Here is a 19,595-nt window from a genome sequence, read left to right on the forward strand (position 1 = left end):
ACCATATTGTTAGTGTGCCCCATAACCATGTACTGCACTCTTACACCAGTTTGCTTTAACAGTTGAGGATTCCAGAAGCTTAAATTTACCAACACTATTCCCATCTAAAGTTCAGTAGTGTGTACTGTGTGTGTACGCGCACACACGCGCACACACACACTCACAGGTAGTATGGTGGTTAGCACTGCTAGCAAGAAGGTCCTGGGTTTGAATCCACCATCTGGATGAGACCTGTGAGTTTGACTGGTTCTGTGTTAGCCCTGCCTCACACCCTATGGCAGCTGTGACAGGATCCAGTTGCAGAGAAGCCCAGTCCTCCGTCTACTTGAACCTCAGTAAACTTTCCTGCTGACATTATGGGTTCATTTGATGTTGACTGGGAGTTTCATAAAAACCAAACATGTCGTATTAAATAAGACTTCAATGTCCAGAAGTCTTATCAAAACTGACAAGTGGCTAACCAATGAGAATACAGCATCCCAGATTTTCAGCTCATGATGTCTGATAGTCTGCTGGATCTGAAAGCAACTCAGCAACCAAACTAGGACTCATCGAATTCTGCCTGCTGACACTGATATGAGCTACAACAACACAATCCCTGTACTACAGTTCAGCAGGCCACCACAGGATCATATTTACCAATGACACAAAATGGGTGGTATTGTGTCCATTTATTGGAAAGCAGATTACCTTTAACAAAACAGTCAGACAGGTTTGGAGCCATTAACTGTACATTCAAGAATTGCATGGAATGTTGCTAGAGGAATGGAGTTCAGAAATTAATCCAGACTAGATGTGGACTGTGCAGAGACCAAATCCGTGATAATGTGTAGAGGACAGGCGGGGCAAGTTGTGCAACATGAAGGATTTTACACAAGTTATGCTCCCTCCAGGCTGCAGATGACCACAGGAAATGAGGCAAGAGTTTCATTTTGTGTCCAACCAGCGGTAAGGTAAGGTCTGCTGAACCCAGAGAACCTCAGTAGAGCCAGCTGAAGGCACAGCTAGTGTAGCTGACTAACTCATCATCTTTGAACCACAGGGAAATCTCCTTGTTGGCACTCTCCACTGAGTCGCTGCCATGGATGATGTTCCTAAGAAGACAGAGGCAAAACGTGACTGCCCACTCCATACAATCAAGTCACACTGCCATCTTCACACAACAAGCACTCACTTGCTGACATCGATGCAGAAGTCTCCTCTGATGGTTCCAGGCTTGGAGTCAGCAGGGTTGGTCTCACCCAGCATCACTCTGCCCGTCTTCACCACACCCTTGCCCTCCCACACCTGAAACACACGAGATGAGGGTGAAGCTAGTTGGTCTGTGACTTTAAACACTTGTCTGTAGCAGCAGCACAACAGGCTTAAGCTTTGAGCTTTTGTGGTTAAATCTGCCAAGTCTTACCATAGCAACCACTGGACCAGAGCTCATGTAGTTGATGAGGGTAGGAAAGAATGGTCTGTCCTTCAGGTCAATATAATGCTTCATCAGGAGGTCCTCAGAGGCCTGCAGCAAAGAAAAGGCAGCAGTTTTTGATTATGTTCACTTCCATAATTTTTTTTACCCTCAGTCTTATGTCACATCTTCATTTGCACTTAATTCCAGTGGCTGGCTTTGCTGTAATACTTGTGATGTCAGATCAAGCAATAAGCTATAGTTGCAGTGGCGGTGTCTGTTCAAACAACACTTCTGTACACTTAGAAAGCTTTAGAATCTGATTCTAAAGCTGTTCCAATCACCTAACAGTTCATAATGTAGGCTCTTCAATCCATTTTCTTCCCCACTTAACAACTCAGGCTCACAGGGGGCTGGAGAGAGACGGTACACCCTTAACAGGTCACCAGTTTATCACTAAGAAATTTTAACCCCCCCCCAAAAAAAGTTCTGTTCTCATTTTAAACTACATTTCTTGGGGTTCTCACAGATTTAACACTGTGCTGATACGATCTGCTTGTTCTGACTTCATAAGCTGTTTGAAGTGTGCTGTGCAACCTCTCACACTAGTGATGTGTTGTATGTGAACGATCTGGCTCTAAGAGCTGATTTTTTTTTTTTTTTTTTTTGTAGTGAACGAGAACAATCGACTCCCATCGGGGGAGGACCAAATCTTCAGCTGCTACTGCTCAGTTCTGCTGAGAATCCATGCAGGCAGGGGCAGGACTTTATTTTGATAGGCACACCATGTGGTTAATTACATGCAAAGAAAGACAAGGATTATTCCATTATGTGAAAGAAGCACACACTCCGAAGACTGCAAGTATACCCAAGTGCAAGTGGCCTTTAAATGATTTATTTGCTGTGGTTCTATGTTCATTTATAGTTTTTATTAAAATGTTAAAAACAGTAGTAACTGTATTTTTTGTACCACAAAAAAAAAAAAAAAAAAAAAAAAAGCATAAAAATAAGGCTTTTATGAAAATGCTGATTTTTATATATATATATCATTTTCAGTTACCCAGAATACCATGGCCTGATGTTAAGATGACAAGTGAATAATTTAAAGTTGATGAGGTGTTATTCCTCTGAATTTCATCATCTGATTGGCAAATTTCAGTCTCTTCTGATTGCTGCATGCTTTTGATACATTTTCAAAGCAACAAAAAACAAAACAAAAAAAAGGCTAAATCTGATTTCAGAGCCATGTGAAAGACACATATTTCAACCAATTTAAATCTCTCTCAAAATACAATTAATAAATACTGTGAAATTTTCAAAATAAGAGCTAGTAGTTATATTTAAGCATCCTCTTAATTAAATTTAAAAAAATTTTAAATAAAAAAAAAAAAAATCTAATTTAAAAAATAAAAAGGTTACAGTTTACTTTTTACTGTACAAATATTAACTGCCACATCCCATAAACTTTTTTTTTTTTTTTTTTTTTTTAAATCCAACATGTTTACTTCCAACTTTTTAGCAGCAAGCAACAACCAAGTCTAGCAGTAACAACAATCCCACCAATTTCTCAGAAATTGGATAGCCTACATAAGAGACTTGCTGAGTTAGTTTTACATAAACACCAAACAGCAGCACCCCTAGTTTTTAGGAACATGTTCTGATGATATGGATGGGTATTGAGAACCAGGATTAAAGTGGTACTATTTCCACATTGGACAGTAAAAGTACTGATGAGTGGCCAGACTAAGACTCACAGGACAAATGTTTAAATAGAAACAACTGCATAATAAAGGCTTATAAAACTTAAGCGCACTTGATGTTCATGTAAAGCTGCACCTCATATCATATCAGGTTAAATGTTAGAGGATGACGAGACCTCAACTCAGTGCTAATTAGCTGTGCTCAGGAACAGATAAGCAGGCTAATCAGCTCACCAGAAGTCTTACCTGTTACTTGGCACTCTTACAAGAACATGTCCATATGCTACAGATGGTTAAAACGCAGTGTTCAAAAAGCAAAAAAAAAAAAAAAAAAAAAAAAATTTAAAAATCATAGTATAGCATCAATTTATTTAGAACCGTTCTCACAGTGATGTTTCTGATGACCCTATACCCTCCCCTAGTTATGCTGCAATAGGTCTAGGCTGCTGGGGGGCTTCCCATAATGCACCATTTCTTCTTCACTCTGTATTTATACACCACTCTGGATTTAATTATTTCTTAATCTCTGCTCCTCTTCCACAGCATCTCGTGTCGTATCTCCCTCCCCTCACCTCCAACTGGTCATAGCAGATGGCTGCCGTTCCCTGAGCCTGGTTCTGCTGCAGGTTTCTTCCTGTTAAAATGGGCTTTTTCCTTCCCACTGTTGCCAAGTGCTTGCTCATATGGGGTTTTTGATTGTTGGGATATTCTCATTATTGTAGGGTCTTTACCTTGATGCAACTGTTGTGATTTGGTGCTATAAATAAAACTGAAAATGCACTGAATGCAATTAACATGTACTAGAGGGGCAACAAATGGTAAATGGACTAGTTCTTATGTGGCACGTTTCCATTGTCCCATTAAGAGCACTTTATACATCATGTTTGCATTTACCCATTCACACCCATTCATACAAGCACTTCCTTCTAGGAGTTTAGTGATGCCCTGGTCCAAATCTGGAAGCGATCCCCAGGACACCATCCATTGTCTCATTAAGAGCTGATAATTTTCATTTCCAAACAATGATGTGGCATGCCTTCATTCCTAACATTACCCAGTCCATATCAGTGTAGATATCCAGCATTTTTTTTTTCCTCAATTGACATCTGATGTGTATTCTCGGTGTTCCTTTAATTTTTTTTTTGAGCAGTGTATTTACGACCATTGTGAAAGCAGCCAATCATAACGAATTTGCCTTAACCCTCTGGAGTCGATGGATGCACCAGCATGTCTAAATCACATGACTGATGTAGCAGCAAGACACAGCCTAGTTGAGTCTCTGTTTCAGCTTCTGTCAAAAGTGTGGACTTCAAACTTTATATCAGTTTTTAAAATTGTGCTGACAACAATGGCTTTCTGCTTCATCCCTGGATTTGCATCCGCAAATTTTATAATCTCATATTTCTGCTTGTAAGCGCAAGCCTCCGCTTGCCATGATTGTCTCCGGTGAAATGAACTGAAGCCCAGTGCAGCCAATCCACACGTCACATGACTGTAGATGTTCAAGTGATCTCCACATGTTGTTAGTGTGTGTAGTTGTGCATGAACGAGCTGATGCATGGTGTTTGCATAGATCATACATATTGGAAGTGGGCATGACGGGAGCTGAGGAGGACTTATGAAATCACAGTTAATTGGAAGTGTATTACAATGGGGCCAGATTTTTCCTCTGAGGTAGGCAAAAATCCGACTTTTATGATCCAAGAATTTTTTTACTGCAATTAATGTTAGGAACAATCGGGACCTGCAGAAGCCATCTGACTAGAGCGAAAATCCAATCTGTGCGACTTCGGTGATTTTTACTGGAGCTTTGTCATCTGCCAAATTGCTACATACGTTTTTACAATCTATATTTCAAATTATAAAAATGGTTTGTTAGACATGCTTGTGGTTTTCACAGTTATGAAAAATCTACTTCCTACTGTGTTTTTTTGGGGGGGGGTGGGGGGGGGGTGTTTGTGATTTTCAGGTGCAATGTGTTAATATAGTATGTCAAAATGAAAAGTAAAACTAAAGTCTCGTGCAAGGCTGTGCTGAAAAAAAGACCCCAAACAAGGCAAGGCAAACTGTTTTTAAGTTGAAATATAAAAAGTAGACAAAAAACACACAAATATACTCAACTAAAAATGTTTAAAGGGCAAGATGTGTTAGTGAGTCACTGACAAGTTCACGCTACTTACATGGAGCATCTTCATGCCCACCAACTTGAAGCCCTTCATCTCAAACCTTTTGATGACCTCACCAATGATGCCCCTCTGCACGCCATCAGGCTTGATGGCAATGAATGTACGTTCCTTCAACTCAGCCATGACTCTGAAACAAAGCAGACATAAGAATGATGAATTCAAACAGGCAGCCTGTGCTGTGAAACAGAACGGGCCTGGTGAGTTACTCACAGTACTTGGCTGCATTTAACAGAGTCAGCAGCAGGGCCGGCTGCCATGAGGCCAGGTGCTGAGGGCATTGACCCCATTGTACAGAAAGTACAGCACACTGTCTGTGTTAGTATAGACCTTAGTGCGCTCGTCTAAACAGGACAGCAACTTGAACCAGCAGCTCCGCCCACACAGTGAACACAATCTTAATAGTGTCAAGACTGTCACAATCAAACTCTGAATGAGCCAGAATGAGAACATGACAGCAACTCACAGCTTCATACCACTGATTAAGATTACATTTAATTCAACAATCTCACAAAACATACCACTCATAATGAACAGTGGCTTTTTGTATTAAAAGCACACTGCACTAAAACTAGAAGCGTAAAATCAAAGTCCAGAGCTGTAAAAAAATATAGTTTAACGGTCACAACCGACAGCTTCAGACAGTGTAATAAATCAATACAAACTGATACAAACCTTTAGCAAGAGAACAGAATTTAAGTTACCCGCATGAAATATTGTTTAAAATGGGGATTTCAGTTTCTATAAGTGGAAACAAACTACATGGTGAAATTACTTAGATTGCTAGACCAAGTTTAACTAACAATATTAGATTACATCTATGTATGAGAGGTCAAAGACACTCAATCTTCAAGCTTTAAGCCTCAACTCTAACCTAAGGGCTAATCTGTCTCCCAATGCCATAATGCCATCTCATCACGTGAACAGCATTACCTAATGAGATCCATCCGTTGGGGGATGGGGAGGGTCTCAGCTGTCATTGGGCAAGAAGCAGGGTACAATGTGGACAGGCTGCCAGTCTGTCACCCGCAACTCACCAATAAGTTAAACTGCAGGAATGTCTTAAATGCAAACACTTGGATCAAATTTCCTGCTTCTAAATTTAGATAAAACTGAGGTTATTGTATTCAGCCCTAAAAATCTTCGAAACGTGGTGTCTAACCAGATACTCTGGATGGCATTAGTTTGACCTCCAATAACACTGAGGAATCTTGGGAGTCATTTTTGACCAGGATATGTCCTTCAGTGCAAATATTATATATGTAGGACTACTTCTTTGCATTTGTACAATATCTGTAAAATAAGAAACATCCTGTCTCAGAATGATGCTGAAAAACTAGCTCATGTATTTATTACTTTTACTCCATTTTCAGTGATTCCCTCACACACACACAAAATTAAATAAATGGTATATCTAAAAAAAGGTTACAGTAAATGTAAAAACTACATACACAGACTAAAAAACACAATCCACCCAATAGTCCTTCTCTGATACACAATTTACATTTGGAAGCACTACATACAGATGGGATGAGACAGGGCGTGGCCAGTCAAAATGTTAAATCCAGAATTTAATTCAAAATTCTTCTCACATACAAAGTCTTGAATAATCAGGCCCCATCTTATCTTAAAAAGACCTCGTAGTACCATATCACCCCAATAGAGCAATAGAGTTGCTGTCAGACTGCTGGCTTACTTGTGGTTCCCAGGATACTTAAGAGTAGAATGGGAGGCAGAGCCATCAGGTTTCAGGCCCCTCTTCTGTGGAACCAGAGACAGGCACCCTTTCTATTTTTAAGATAAGGCTTGAACTTAACAGGTTAACAGAGATGCTGCCTCAGGTGGAGTAGTTTAAGTATCTCAGGACCTTGTTCACGAGTAAAGGGAGTTGGAGACAGACTGCATCCACATCACCGCAGACGCAGCGTCTACACGCTTTAATCAGTTTTAATCTCTGGCTCTCTTCCACAGCATCTCATGTGTCCCATCTCCCTCCCTCACCCCCCAACTGGCTGCAGCAGATGGCTGCACCTATCTGAGCCTGGTTCTGCTAGAGGTTTCTTCCTGTTAAAAAGGAATTTTTCCTTCCCACTAAGTGCTTGCTTATATGGGGTCTTTTGATTGTTGCCATTTTGATAATCTACATTAAAGCTAAGTTATACAGAACTTAAAATAAAATATGCAGATGAACTGTTAACTTAGTCTGACACAACATTTAAATTAGGCAGCTTGCTGAAGGCTGTCTGCAGCCATTGTGCTTTATATGCCAGCAATACCTGCAGCAAGCAGGGGTAAATCTAAAGGGGGTCATGGGGTGTATGAGACTATTCCAAGGCTTTGGAAAAATATTGTGGATTTAGATTCACGTAAATTTAATTTTTTTTTTTTTTTTTTTTTTTTTTTTTTGAACTGTAGGCCAGTAAAACAGAGCTACTGACCTGGGGCTGTTTGGTTGGACACTGAATTATTATTAACATTAATTAACCTTTGGCACATACTACCGGAAGGAAGCCCTGGAGCAGACCCAGGACACACTGGAAAGATAATCTCTCAGCTGGCCTGGGAATGCCTCAGTGTTCCCCCGCATGAGCCAGAGGAGATGGTTGGGGAGAGGGAGGTCTTGGTTTCTCTGCTTAGGCTGCTGCCCCCGCAACCCGACCCCAGATAAGGGGAGGAAAATGGATGGACGAATTATTAATTAGAACATGTTTTCTGCAGCAGGGAACATTGCATCAAAGCACAGGGCAGAGCCCAGTTCTGAGAATGTTGATTTTGCGTTGTGCTCCTTTAAAGGCTTACAGACACACATACACACAAATACATACACATAAACACACCAAAATTTGCCTCATCCAGGAGATACAATGTCAGAAGTCTTTTGCTTCCCAGTAATGTAAGTAAAGAGTAAAAGCTATTTTATTTTATGCCTTAGTTTAATTATATGTATACCTTATTGTATTTGACATTACTGTACTTGTGATTATTTTTGCATTTAAAAAAATGCTTTCATTAAAAAAAATTATTTCAATATGGCACGTACATAAATTGGAAGGTTTAGTTTGACAGATGTAAACAGTTAAACTATTAAAACACTGCAATTTCTAAAATAGAAAGCAATGAGCAGTTCATTTTAAAATACTTGTTATTTAAATTCATAGAGCACCGTTCTAGACCAGAGTTGTATGGTACTTCCCAAAAAATAAATAAATAAATAAATAAAATAAAAAGATTTTATTATATTATATTATATTATATTATATTATATTATATTATATCATAAAATGAGAACATAGAAATAAAACATTAAATGATTGTTGCCTCTTGTTTAGGTGTGCTAATGTCAGGGTCATTGTCACTGCTAACCCACACCCTTAAAAGGACTAGGCCTTATTACAATTATGGAGGACACCAACACAACAACATTAAGGCACACTATTATTTGTCACATTTATTATTCTTATCCTTCTCCTGTTTCAACCTAAAATTCTGATGCACAACTTGTTCCACAGGTTTGAGAAATCCACCACAAGACTCATCTGGACATCTGGCTAAATCAGAAATAGTGTTCTATTGTTTTTGGTAGCGAATCGTCACAGTTTTTGTGAATTTCACACAAACACAAAAAGTACAAATTTTAAAAGAAAGCATCCCAAAATGTACACCAACCCATGACAATTTAGAGCACTACCTCTCAGGCATACTTTGTCAGATCATTAGATGTTTAAACAGGTCACAACACTTTGGACTTTTATTGTCTGATATCCATTTGCTATCTTTTATGTGCTGCTTATCCAGGGCTGTAAATGATGTTGGAATTTTAAAATGGAAATTTATGAATATTAAAATGACCTTTGAAGAAAAAAGCTGTCCCTTTATTGGTAATAATGTTACACATAGTTTCACCTTTAAATAAGACTTTTAAAATGTGTCATTCAAAATAAAAGCTCACATATTCAAAAAAAAAAAAAAAAAAAAAAAAAAAAAAGGGGCTTATAAAATGTGCCGGCCTTTCTGGATATAATGAACTATTCCACGGCTGACTACTATTGCGTAAACGGGATGGCCTTTCAAAATAAAATCTTAAAACTTAAATATAATTTTATCAAGTTTTAACATGTTTCTCTTTGACAGTCAAAATCATTTTAGCATAATTATACCTGTCAAAATAAAAGCTCAGAAAAATTACATCCGATTGTCGTGGATTATAAAAGATAACTTAGTTTGATTTATGACTACTACTGTGGCCTCTAAAACAAAAAATCCCTTCATACAATAAGACCATTCAACACCCCATTTTAGCTCTTTATCTCGCTTTTTTCCCGAGCTGCATACATTATGCTCACAATACTTCCTGCAGCCTCCAGAAACGAATTATCATCTTGTGATGGTACATCATGTTAGCCCCTATTGGCTGCTGACAACTCGTGACAACTAGTAGGTACTGTATAGTGGCTCACTCAAAGTTTCTTCAGAAATGTTCTAGTTCACCTTTTCCGCTCTTTCGACGAGTCAAAATGTCTGGCATGTGGAATATTGGCAGTAACTGTATGACCGGACGCGGAAAGAGCTTTCGCATTGTCCACTCCCACTGTAAATTATTTGGGGCCTGTCGACTGCACGTCACAGCATGTCTTACGGTCGCACTACAGAAGCGAGTTACACCCTTATAACTACAAGTCGCCTACACGCCGAAGCACCGGATTATTCTCAACGCATCGAGCCAAACACTAAATTCCCCCCAAAGGTTTTTTTCTGGGTAGGCCCAGCCCTTCATAGCTAGCCATACGCTCTTCTTTGTTCGCAGTACTGCGATGAATCAGTTCTAGAAAATCCTTTCACCTGAGCGGGCCGGAAACGCCTCGCAGCCTCCCAGAACCGTACAGACACTACGAACAACTTTCAGTTGCATTAAGCCCTCTACAAATTAAAATCATATCAGGAATCTCGACGGTACTGAACGGACACCACACGTGCTAGAAAATCGATTCAGCATCATTTTAATGAAAGCCCACTTCAAAGCCCGCTTTAAGTAAAATAGTGGGAATTAGGAAATTGTCTTAACACAGATTTGTCGTATACAAGTACCAGAGGAAGAACACGCGAACAATACCTTAACAGTTAGGATCCGTGCAGAGAACAGACAGCAGCAACCACGGCTAACGTCAGAAAAGACCGACGGAGGTTGCGCAGCAGATTTTTAATGCACGAAGGCGGAAACTGGCACAACGGCGAGTCACTGGAACCAAAAGTGATGAGCACCGAAGCTTTAGAATCTAGGTCGACCTATTATTAGATTATGGCGGACCCGTTTCTATTTTACTCTCCACCAGTTTTCTCGTATTTACGGTAGGCAGTTCAGGGATGGCCCGTCTGGCAGCAGAGCTGGTTGCGGATAAAAGGTATACAAATAGCTGAAGTAAAACCGATTGTTAAAATGGTGAAAAATGTCCACTGCAGCCACTATCTGTGCTTTTTATGCTTTTTGAAATTTAATGCTTGTTTAGTGCTTCTCCCGTTCCTCTCACTGCTGCTGCAGCATCTGCATTCATTAAAGCCACCGGCATTAAAGTGGAATTTATCATTCAGCAGTTCAGTATGTCCCACCTATCAGCAGAGAACTCTGTTGCCAGCAGGAGGCAATCACAAACTATGTGGTACAACCAGTCTTGGGCCACACTTGTGATTGCTAGTTTTAATGGTAAATTGACTGAAACAGGGTTTGTGCACCTTTTCCAGCATCAAATTCAAGCATTCATTCACAATTACAATGATCATTTTCCAAAGTGTACAAAGAGTACTTTTTCAGACCCCCTTCCCCAAATATGTACAAAGAAAATGTTGATCTTTTTTCATGACATTTAATTTCACATGGTTCTTTGGTATTTTAATGTAATAGGAAGCATTAAAAACATCCTGGTGTTGAAAACTTTTGGAAATCTTGGTATCAAATATACTCTTTCCTATATTAAAACATTGTATTGCACTGCATGGATGCAATATGTATATGCCACCACACTGCACACAGTGGCAATGGAGCAATTTGTCATGGTCTTGTGCCAAAAAGTTATTTGTCAAAAAAATTATTGCTGGTATTTATATTGTTGTAAATGACTTGTTGACCTATCATCTATCAAGCATATCTCAAACATTATCTCTCATGAATGATATCAATTCATTTTGAGTCATAAAGAACATTCCTGGCACATGGTAGAACCTGCCATCAGTTTTTGGCAACACCGGCAGCCAGTGTTTCCAACTTAGTGATTTAGCCGTTTATACTGTTCAGAACCCCACCACACCCCCATGACTTTATTTTTTTTCAGAAAAGTGACTAGCAACAAATTTAGCAACTTTTTCCGGTGTCATCAGGGACTTTGGGAGAGTTTTGGAGATAAGCCAGTGTTGTGCCAAAAAAGGGATTTCGGTTATTGGAAAAAAAAAAAAAAAATTGGTTGCATTTAAATAGCTGTAGATTCATTTTTTGCCTAAAATCTGTGAAACATGTCAAAAATATTTCTCATGAATATTATGTCACTTTGAGCGAGAAACAACACTTGTCACAAGGTAAAAGCTGAAATCACTTCTTGACGTGACTTTCATATATTCTTTATTAATGAGGGTAAAAACTATGACTGACATTAAAATTTTTTTTTTTTTCGAGAAATCTGCCAAGAGGGCTGCAGAAATTGCATCAATTATAACATTACAGTTGTCTGTGTAGGTTCTCAGTCATCCAGGTCACAGTAAACTGTTGAACTGTGTGTGACCTGTGTAGGATAGCTAGACTGTTGGCCTAGCAATGTTGTAATATAATGCTGGGAGATTTTGTAAAAGTTAGACCTGTCTCCTTTGTTCCTGTGAATTTCTCACTACACTGCTGCACGCTTTGTACTGACAGAATTCCTTCTTGCAAGAATAAATTTTCAAAAGACAACTCCAGCAGTAGACTCTTTTTTAAATGCACTAAAATTTCCACAACATAGCCGAAAAAAGTTAAGGTGTCTTGAGGAAATGGGGGCTGGACTTAAAAGTCCAAAGTTAGAAGAACAACAGACATTTCACACTGGTAAAACACTACACCTAGTGGTTAGTGATATTTGCAGAGTACCCTTTATGTAAAATTTGTGTCAACATCATTCACAGGGAACAATATGAAAACATATAGTTTTATGATGCTTGTTTACCTTATATAAAAGTTCTCAGAGGGTTTCACACCTCTTGGTTTGCAGCTGAAAAACTAAGCCATTGGAATACCTACACAGTGGCAGGTACCTATGCAATGTGTTTATTTATTCTGATGCACAGTTGTAATCATAGTCAAATCTTTCTGTTTTTTAAGCTGTGGATACTGTAGCATCTATTAACTGGCAGCACAGTGGTCCAGTGTTTAGCACTATGTTGCCTCATAAGAGGGTCCTGGGCTCAGACCTTGGTAGGATGTTCTTTCGGGGAAACTCTTTCAAAAGACTGGCTTAATCCTTTAAATGCAGGTTATTAAATGACCAACACAGCCAACACTTTTGCCAGTTTACTTCTTGGCTTTAAATAGACTTTTCAATCTTCCTGACCCCTCAAATCTCTTAGCATTCACACATTAATCACTTTTAATCAGTACACATCAGGACTACTTCCAACATCGCCTCTTTTATGTGGCTGAACTCATAACTAGACTGGGAGCCCTGGGTTGACTTTGATAACCACCTTTGTGTGACTGCTTACCCTGTTTTCTAAATGCTATGGTAGGTGAAACCAGATGTTATGGCTATGTTGGTGATCTTAAAACATAATAATTGTGTTTTTTGCCTGAATCTTAACTATAAGAGACATTTTGTTTGTCTTAGCGTTTGTTTTACCTTCTCCTGTAGTGAGACGTCATTTATGCAAGTTGATTCAGCCAGGCATGTTGGATGTAGATACATTTGTTAAGTCACAATAATATTACTGGTTAGACATCAATTATGGTGCTTTGGAACAACACCAAAATGCCAATATCGCATCTGCTCTTACATATGAGAAAATAATGCCTTGGTAGCATTTTGCTGACTCGTATAGAAATAATTACGCATTTTTCTTTGTTTTCTCTTTGTTTCTCCCATCCTAGCCATTGATCCATCCCAGGGTATTTCATAGAAAAGATAGTTAAGTCAGAGTCAAAACTCTTTCATTCTTCTCCCTCTGTTGTTTTCTTTTTCTTTCAGTTCCCTTTCTTTCCTTTGATCTATTTCTTTCCTCTCTTTTGTTTGTCTCCTGCTTCCTTTCCTATAATTTTGTCCTTTCTTCTTTTCTGTTTTCTCTCCTACTCCTCTTCCTATTCCCATCTGCTGTTTCCTGTTCTTGCCTTTTGTCCTGTCTCTTGTTCCTGTCCTGCTTCCTTTGTTTTCTTTCAAATATTCTTCTGTTCTGCGATTCCTTTCCTTTCCTTTCCTTTCCTTTCCTTTCCTTTCCTTTCCTTTCCTTTCCTTTCCTTTCCGCGCTTCACGTGGTGGATGCTCTTAAAAACAAATGGAGGTTTAATCCCATGGCCTAATCTCCTGCATTCTACTCCCAGTCCTATTTTTTACTACAGCTTAAATCCAGGATTAACTCTCCCCCGCCCTCCTCTCTTTGACTAAGTTATTGAGGGTGATGAAACGACTGACAGTAAAGTGCTTTTTACACCACTCCCAAAAGCTTCTTTACTGGCCCTGAGTGCGCATTAGAGCTCCTATGGCATAAGACCTACTACGACATGCTGATAGAGCTTCAGTGGGTGATGCACAGAGAGCATCACAAAGCACCGTTTAACACACAGGGTAGGAAACATGGTTGGCAGAACCTGTGTAGTGGAGTTGTTTTTTGGTCTATTTACATGACCTTGCACAGACACGCAGCCACTCCAAAGTTTTGCAAATATACAGTCATCCAGTGTTATCCACAAACCAGGGATGCAGATGAAGGCACAAATAATGGGAGTTATGAGCAGTTGCAAAGTGTCTTCTTCAGAGTGCCATAACACAGTGTGGTCCAAATAATTGGAGCCATAAATGCTTAAGTGGGTCATGGAAAAACATGACTTATTTAGTTGTAATGGAGACCAAATAATAGATTTCTCTCTGAGTAACAGCTGTAATTGGAGGCAGCATTTTTCCTCATGGAAACATACATAAACTAAATTGCAAATCACCAGATGGAACCACTAACTAAATTTACCATGTTTTGATCAACAGGATGTGGCAACGATCTCCATGTAATGTCAGAGTATTGAAGGGTAGTAGTAGTGACCACTACCTCCTTTGAGCAACTCAAGATCAGAAAAGCACCAAACCAGACTTGAATCCAAAAGAAACTGAATGCAAGTACCAGCAACTAGAAAGGTATTTAACTTTTAACTGAAAAAATGCTTTAGCATTTTGGAAACATCGCGAATGAATAACATCCGAGAACAGTAGAACATAATCATGAGGCATATATCAAAACAGCAGAGAAAACATTAGGTTGGCAGGAAAAGAACAAAGAATATAGATACACAGATCAAATATTCACCCTTATGCATTCTGATACGGTTACTATTACTATAGATTAGATACAAAGAAATAAGACATGACCAGGAAACAGAATCATTCAGATTTTGCAGATGACCATGCAGAAAGTTAAACAAGATATTGCAAGAGAAAACAACCATTCTGACTAAATATGCACAGAGAGCCTCACCATCAACACCATCAATGAAAGCCATAACTATAAATTCTGAGCCCACACACCCAATTACATCAATGACAAACCAGTAGTAATTGTGTAAGATTTCATGCTTGGTTAGTATTATCAGTGCTGACAAATGGGCAAAGAAAAATATACAGTCAAGCCTTTTAAAAGCTTGTACATGTTTTGTCCAATTTCAGCTCATCTGAAAGTCAAAAAATTACAGCATAAACACTAATATAATAAATATTATATAAAAAATATTCAAGAGTAATGTAAAATCAGTCCTGCTATATGATTCAGAAAGAATCTACTGGTCTGTATATATATATATATATATATATATATATATATATATATATATATATATATATATGTGTGCAATTCAATTCTACTCAACACACTTTGTATTGTAGGTAAAGACCCTACAATAACACAGAGAAAACCCAACAGTCAAAACGACCCCCTATGAGCAAGCATTTGGCAATGGTGGAAAACTCCCTTTTAACAGGAAGAAATCTAACCCTATCTCATAATTGGATTCACCTGTGTATGTAGGTCAAGGGTCATTGAGCTTACAAAACAAACTTTGTGTTCCAATAATTAGTGCTAAAGGTATTCAAATCAATAAAATGACAAGGTTGCCCAAACTTATGCACCTGCCTAATTTTGTTTAAATAATTATTGCACACTTTCTGTAAATTCTGCAAACTTCATTTGACTTCTCAAGTATCACTGTGTTCATCTGCTATATGATATATTTAACTGAAATTGCTGAAACGAACAACCAATGATTTATAACGGAAAATCATGAAAATTATCAGGGCTGCCCAACCTTTGCATACCACTGTGTGTGTATGTGTGTGTGTATATATTTATTTTATCTCAGCTCGCCCCTACAGGCGGTCTATTTTGCCCTAGAGGCTCGGGTGCTCTACCAGAGGCCTGGGAGCTTGAGGGTCCTGCACAGAATTTTAGCTCTTCGCAGTATTGCGCTCTCCTTGACAGAGATCTGCTGGAGCCACTCCCCCAGCTTGAGGATCACTGCCCTGAGTCTTCCGACCACTGTTACCTTCATTTTCCACATCCTTTCCAGCTTAGTGCATCCTTGATACCTGTTAATGCTTGTACAGTAATGTTTCTGTTAGTTTCTATTGGAAACAAGCTCTCATGGGTGAGCAACTACGTTGGCACCTATTTTTTTCTCACATTAATATTAGCGTTCATTCTGAATAGTAAACCTCTTCATGAACTGAATCGTCTGCAAACTTTTTAGGTGTTTCGATCCATCCATTTTCTTTCTTTTCAGTTGTTTTGCATGGAAAAATATTTTTCATTTAATTTGAAGTCTTATCTTTTGGACAGAGGCCATTTTTTATTTATTTGCACATTTTTTCATTAAAAAATGAGAATCGCAGGGTGTGAGCAGGTGACCATGTATGCTGCTTGGCTGTGCGGCCAGTGCAGGTTCGAGTCCCACCCTGTTACCATCTGCCGTGTGTCCTCAACCATTTCTCCTCCCTGTTTTCCTGTCTATCTCCACTGAAGAACGATCAAAAATGGCCAAAAAATATCTTTAATAAAAATTTCATTCATTTTTAATATACATTGTTTATTTGATATTTATTGTGATGGTCATATTAATCTTAAAAATACATTTGATTACTGTCAAACTCGTATTTTTATAAGTTATTATTTTAATTTTGAGAAGAGACAAGGTGATTTTAACAGGTGGGCAGGCTTGAAATAATTGTTGATAAAATAATTGATAAGTTGCAATAACCCAGACCTTCTACATGTCAGCTATCTATGAGACAGCAGTGCTAACCACCACACCACACGCTGCTTGATGTTAATATAATTTGAGTTTTCCAGTGTAATATTATTGTGTGCATACACAAAATACAAAAAACAAACAAACAGCTGTTTTCCTGAGAAACAAAAAAGTCAAAAAGGGATTGGAAGGGGAAAGGGATACTGATCTTAGACCAACAGGGCTTCTGTTTTTAACACTAGTGATGGGATCTGGCTCTTTCGGCTCCCAAATAAATAAATAAAAAAAAGTTGTTAAAAAAAATGTGTAAAATGAGTTACTAATGTAAAAACATATCAAAATTTTCTTTATATACTCAACATAGAGTGCTTCAAATACAAATTATAAAACAAAAGATTGGGACTGAGCCTGTGAGGGGTTGATCCTGTTTCTCCTACCTGATATATGACCTGCCCTGTTTTGCTCTTGTAATTGCACTGATGGGTGATGAAGGAATTTAAACAATAAGTGTGTGTGTTGCTGCTTAAGCCTTTAGGTTTCTGCGTGTTCGTTTCATTGAACAGGAATGACACCAACAGGAATAAGGAGTCCAATTATTACATTTAATAAAGCCATTTCAAACAGTTTACAGATTAATCTGGTTCAGAATTGTCGGAGCTGCCTGATGCAGTCAGTGCAGCTTCACACAAGTCTGACCCCGCTCTCTCTCTTAGTTCAACTTTTATACACAGACACAGTTACACAGTTATTGAAATATGCAAGCATGTGGCATGCTTATCAGTTCCTTCTTCTGTGCCCTTCACTGTCGCCTGTTAACAGCCTCATCTGGGTCCTGTAGACACAAAACATCAGACCAAAACACACATTCTTCACAGTAAATCAGCGGCATGTGATTTTGTTGTTTCTCTGCTATGCAGTCTTATTTCTGTCTGCTGTGCAGTGTTATTTCAACACCTTCACCTTGTTGTGAAGATTAATTCTGCAATATGCTACTTCATGCTATATTAAATTGTTATATTTATGGTATGTCTAGTGTGCAGCTTATTTACGCTTCTCCCTTCAATCCCCGTTTTGACCTTCACCAGCCTGACAGGGTTTAATGATGTCATATTTATAATGGATGTACCTACTTTCTATACTTTCTTATGGCCTGAAAAACAAAACAAGCATTAGTCTTTCATATGTCAGTGTTGTTTAGTGAAGTGGATTAGCATTTAAATTTAATCAGTCCAAAGTAAATTCTGCATATAAATTGGCCCACATGACAAACAGTAACATGAAACAGTTACTATCTAATAATTTTCCTCAAATTCATTAAAAATAATGTGGATTACATCCCTTCAGGATCAAATCCAGTTCCAGTCGATGAAAATCTTACTGCAAACAAAGAAATGATCACTGATCAGAGCACAGGTAATCGTTATATATGCAGCCTTCAGCATAGCCTGCTCATATTCACCAAAGCCATGATGTTCAAACCACAGTAGTCAGCAACTCGTCCCTGAAGATGCATTCCTGCACCTCTTTAGACAACAGCTCTTTACTTGTGGCCGTCATCCTGGTTAGTTTCCTGTGAAAGGCGCATAATGTCTCAGGTATGATCTCAGATACCTGTGGAAAAAGTCCAGTGAAGAAAGTTCCAATTTTTTCCTTGTCAATTGAACAAAATACCATGAACTGGAGGTCTGTGGGTCAATTATTAAATTTTCACAAACTAAGACAGGACATCAAAATGCCCATAAATATTCTAAGGATGTATTTATTCAGTGGCTTTTAGTTATAAATCTTTTATTTTGTTAATCAGCCTGAGAAAAATGAGCTTACAATTTTCATATACCACTAGTTTACTAATTTACTAACTAAGTGGATTCAATCCACCAAAAGTGAACCTGATTTAATGTACCTAGAGTTAAATGTCAGATCAAGCAAAAAGCTAATTTGAGCTTCTGTCTGTCTATGAGTGAGTGAGTGAGTGAGCTTCTGTCTGTCTATGAGTGAGTGAGTGAGTGAGTGAGCTTCTGTCTGTCTATGAGTGAGTGAGCGAGTGAGCTTCTGTCTGTCTATGAGCGAGTGAGCGAGTGAGCTTCTGTCTGTCTATGAGCGAGTGAGCTTCTGTCTGTCTATGAGCGAGTGAGTGAGTGAGTGAGTGAGCTTCTGTCTGTCTATGAGCGAGTGAGCGAGCAAGCGAGTATGTGTGTATGAGTGAGTGAGTGAGTGAGCTTCTGTCTGTCTATGAGTGAGTGAGTGAGTGAGCTTCTGTCTGTCTATGAGCGAGTGAGCGAGCAAGCGAGTATGTGTGTATGAGTGAGTGTAAGCTGCTTCTTCATTGCAAGTGTTTGTTTTTTTACAAGGTCAGCTGTCTCATTTTTCATCCAATTGTAAACTTTTGCATTTTGGTCTCAAAGTCATCAGAGAATTCAAAATGCAAATGAATATCCTTAAATTAAAATTTGACACACCTTCTATGTGAGCTAGAGTGGAACAAAAAGAACCCAAGAAAACAAAAACAAAACAAAACATGGGATGATTTGTAAAATATCTAAAGTTCTCTGATCTTAAACAGCTCTTGGATAAGTTTGTCTGTACCTGTAAAATTACTGTTCAATTCTGACTCCTTTGGCATGAAAATCTGGGAAATAAAATATCTTAGAAGGATTAACAGTCAAAATCATTTCAAAGTATTATACTGGACTCCAAATTATATTTATTCTGTAAGGGTCTGTACCCCCCCAAAAAAAGCATAATTATGGCAGACAAAATATGGCTTCATCAACCTCAAGTTACTAAATTGTGACTGGAAAAAATGCATAACCTTGACCTAAAACAACATCAGCAGTTGTTACTAGTTCAGCAGTGAAATAGAG

At 38.5% G+C, this 19,595-nt stretch overlaps 2 protein-coding genes across 3 annotated transcripts in view; one reads left to right on the plus strand and one right to left on the minus strand.

Annotated features, from left to right (window-relative positions):
- mbtd1 (mbt domain containing 1) overlaps positions 1-2,312 on the plus strand; it is a 29,531-nt gene extending 27,219 nt beyond the window's left edge. Inside the window, exon 16 of one of the 2 annotated variants that reach the window (XM_030755019.1) lies at positions 2,069-2,312. In XM_030755019.1, coding sequence (XP_030610879.1) covers positions 2,069-2,172 — 104 coding nt within the window. In that variant the 3' untranslated portion in view covers positions 2,173-2,312. The remainder of the gene's footprint in view (positions 1-2,068) is intronic. The other variant, XM_030755022.1, reaches the window with a different exon arrangement.
- On the minus strand, positions 630-10,547 carry LOC115798245 (nucleoside diphosphate kinase A2-like). The gene is made up of 5 exons (XM_030755023.1): positions 10,390-10,547; positions 5,277-5,409; positions 1,406-1,507; positions 1,175-1,287; positions 630-1,094 (listed from the first exon to the last, which is right to left on the minus strand). Exons 2-5 carry the CDS (start codon positions 5,403-5,405, stop codon positions 980-982), a joined length of 459 nt encoding a protein of 152 aa, XP_030610883.1. The 5' UTR covers positions 5,406-5,409; positions 10,390-10,547; the 3' UTR covers positions 630-979.
- Between the last annotated feature and the right edge of the window lie 9,048 nt (positions 10,548-19,595).

Source organism: Archocentrus centrarchus, chromosome 19, assembly GCF_007364275.1.
Source record: "Archocentrus centrarchus isolate MPI-CPG fArcCen1 chromosome 19, fArcCen1, whole genome shotgun sequence".
Lineage (NCBI taxonomy): Eukaryota > Metazoa > Chordata > Actinopteri > Cichliformes > Cichlidae > Archocentrus > Archocentrus centrarchus.

Excerpts from the sequence above, each read along its gene's own strand:
- LOC115798245 (XM_030755023.1), bottom strand. The coding sequence starts at position 5,405 with ATGGCTGAGTTGAAGGAACGTACATTCATTGCCATCAAGCCTGATGGC. Across the intron at positions 1,508-5,276 it reads TGGGCATGAAGATGCTCCAT|GCCTCTGAGGACCTCCTGAT; the intron begins GTAAGTAGCGTG and ends TCTTTGCTGCAG. Across the intron at positions 1,288-1,405 it reads CTGGTCCAGTGGTTGCTATG|GTGTGGGAGGGCAAGGGTGT; the intron begins GTAAGACTTGGC and ends CGTGTGTTTCAG.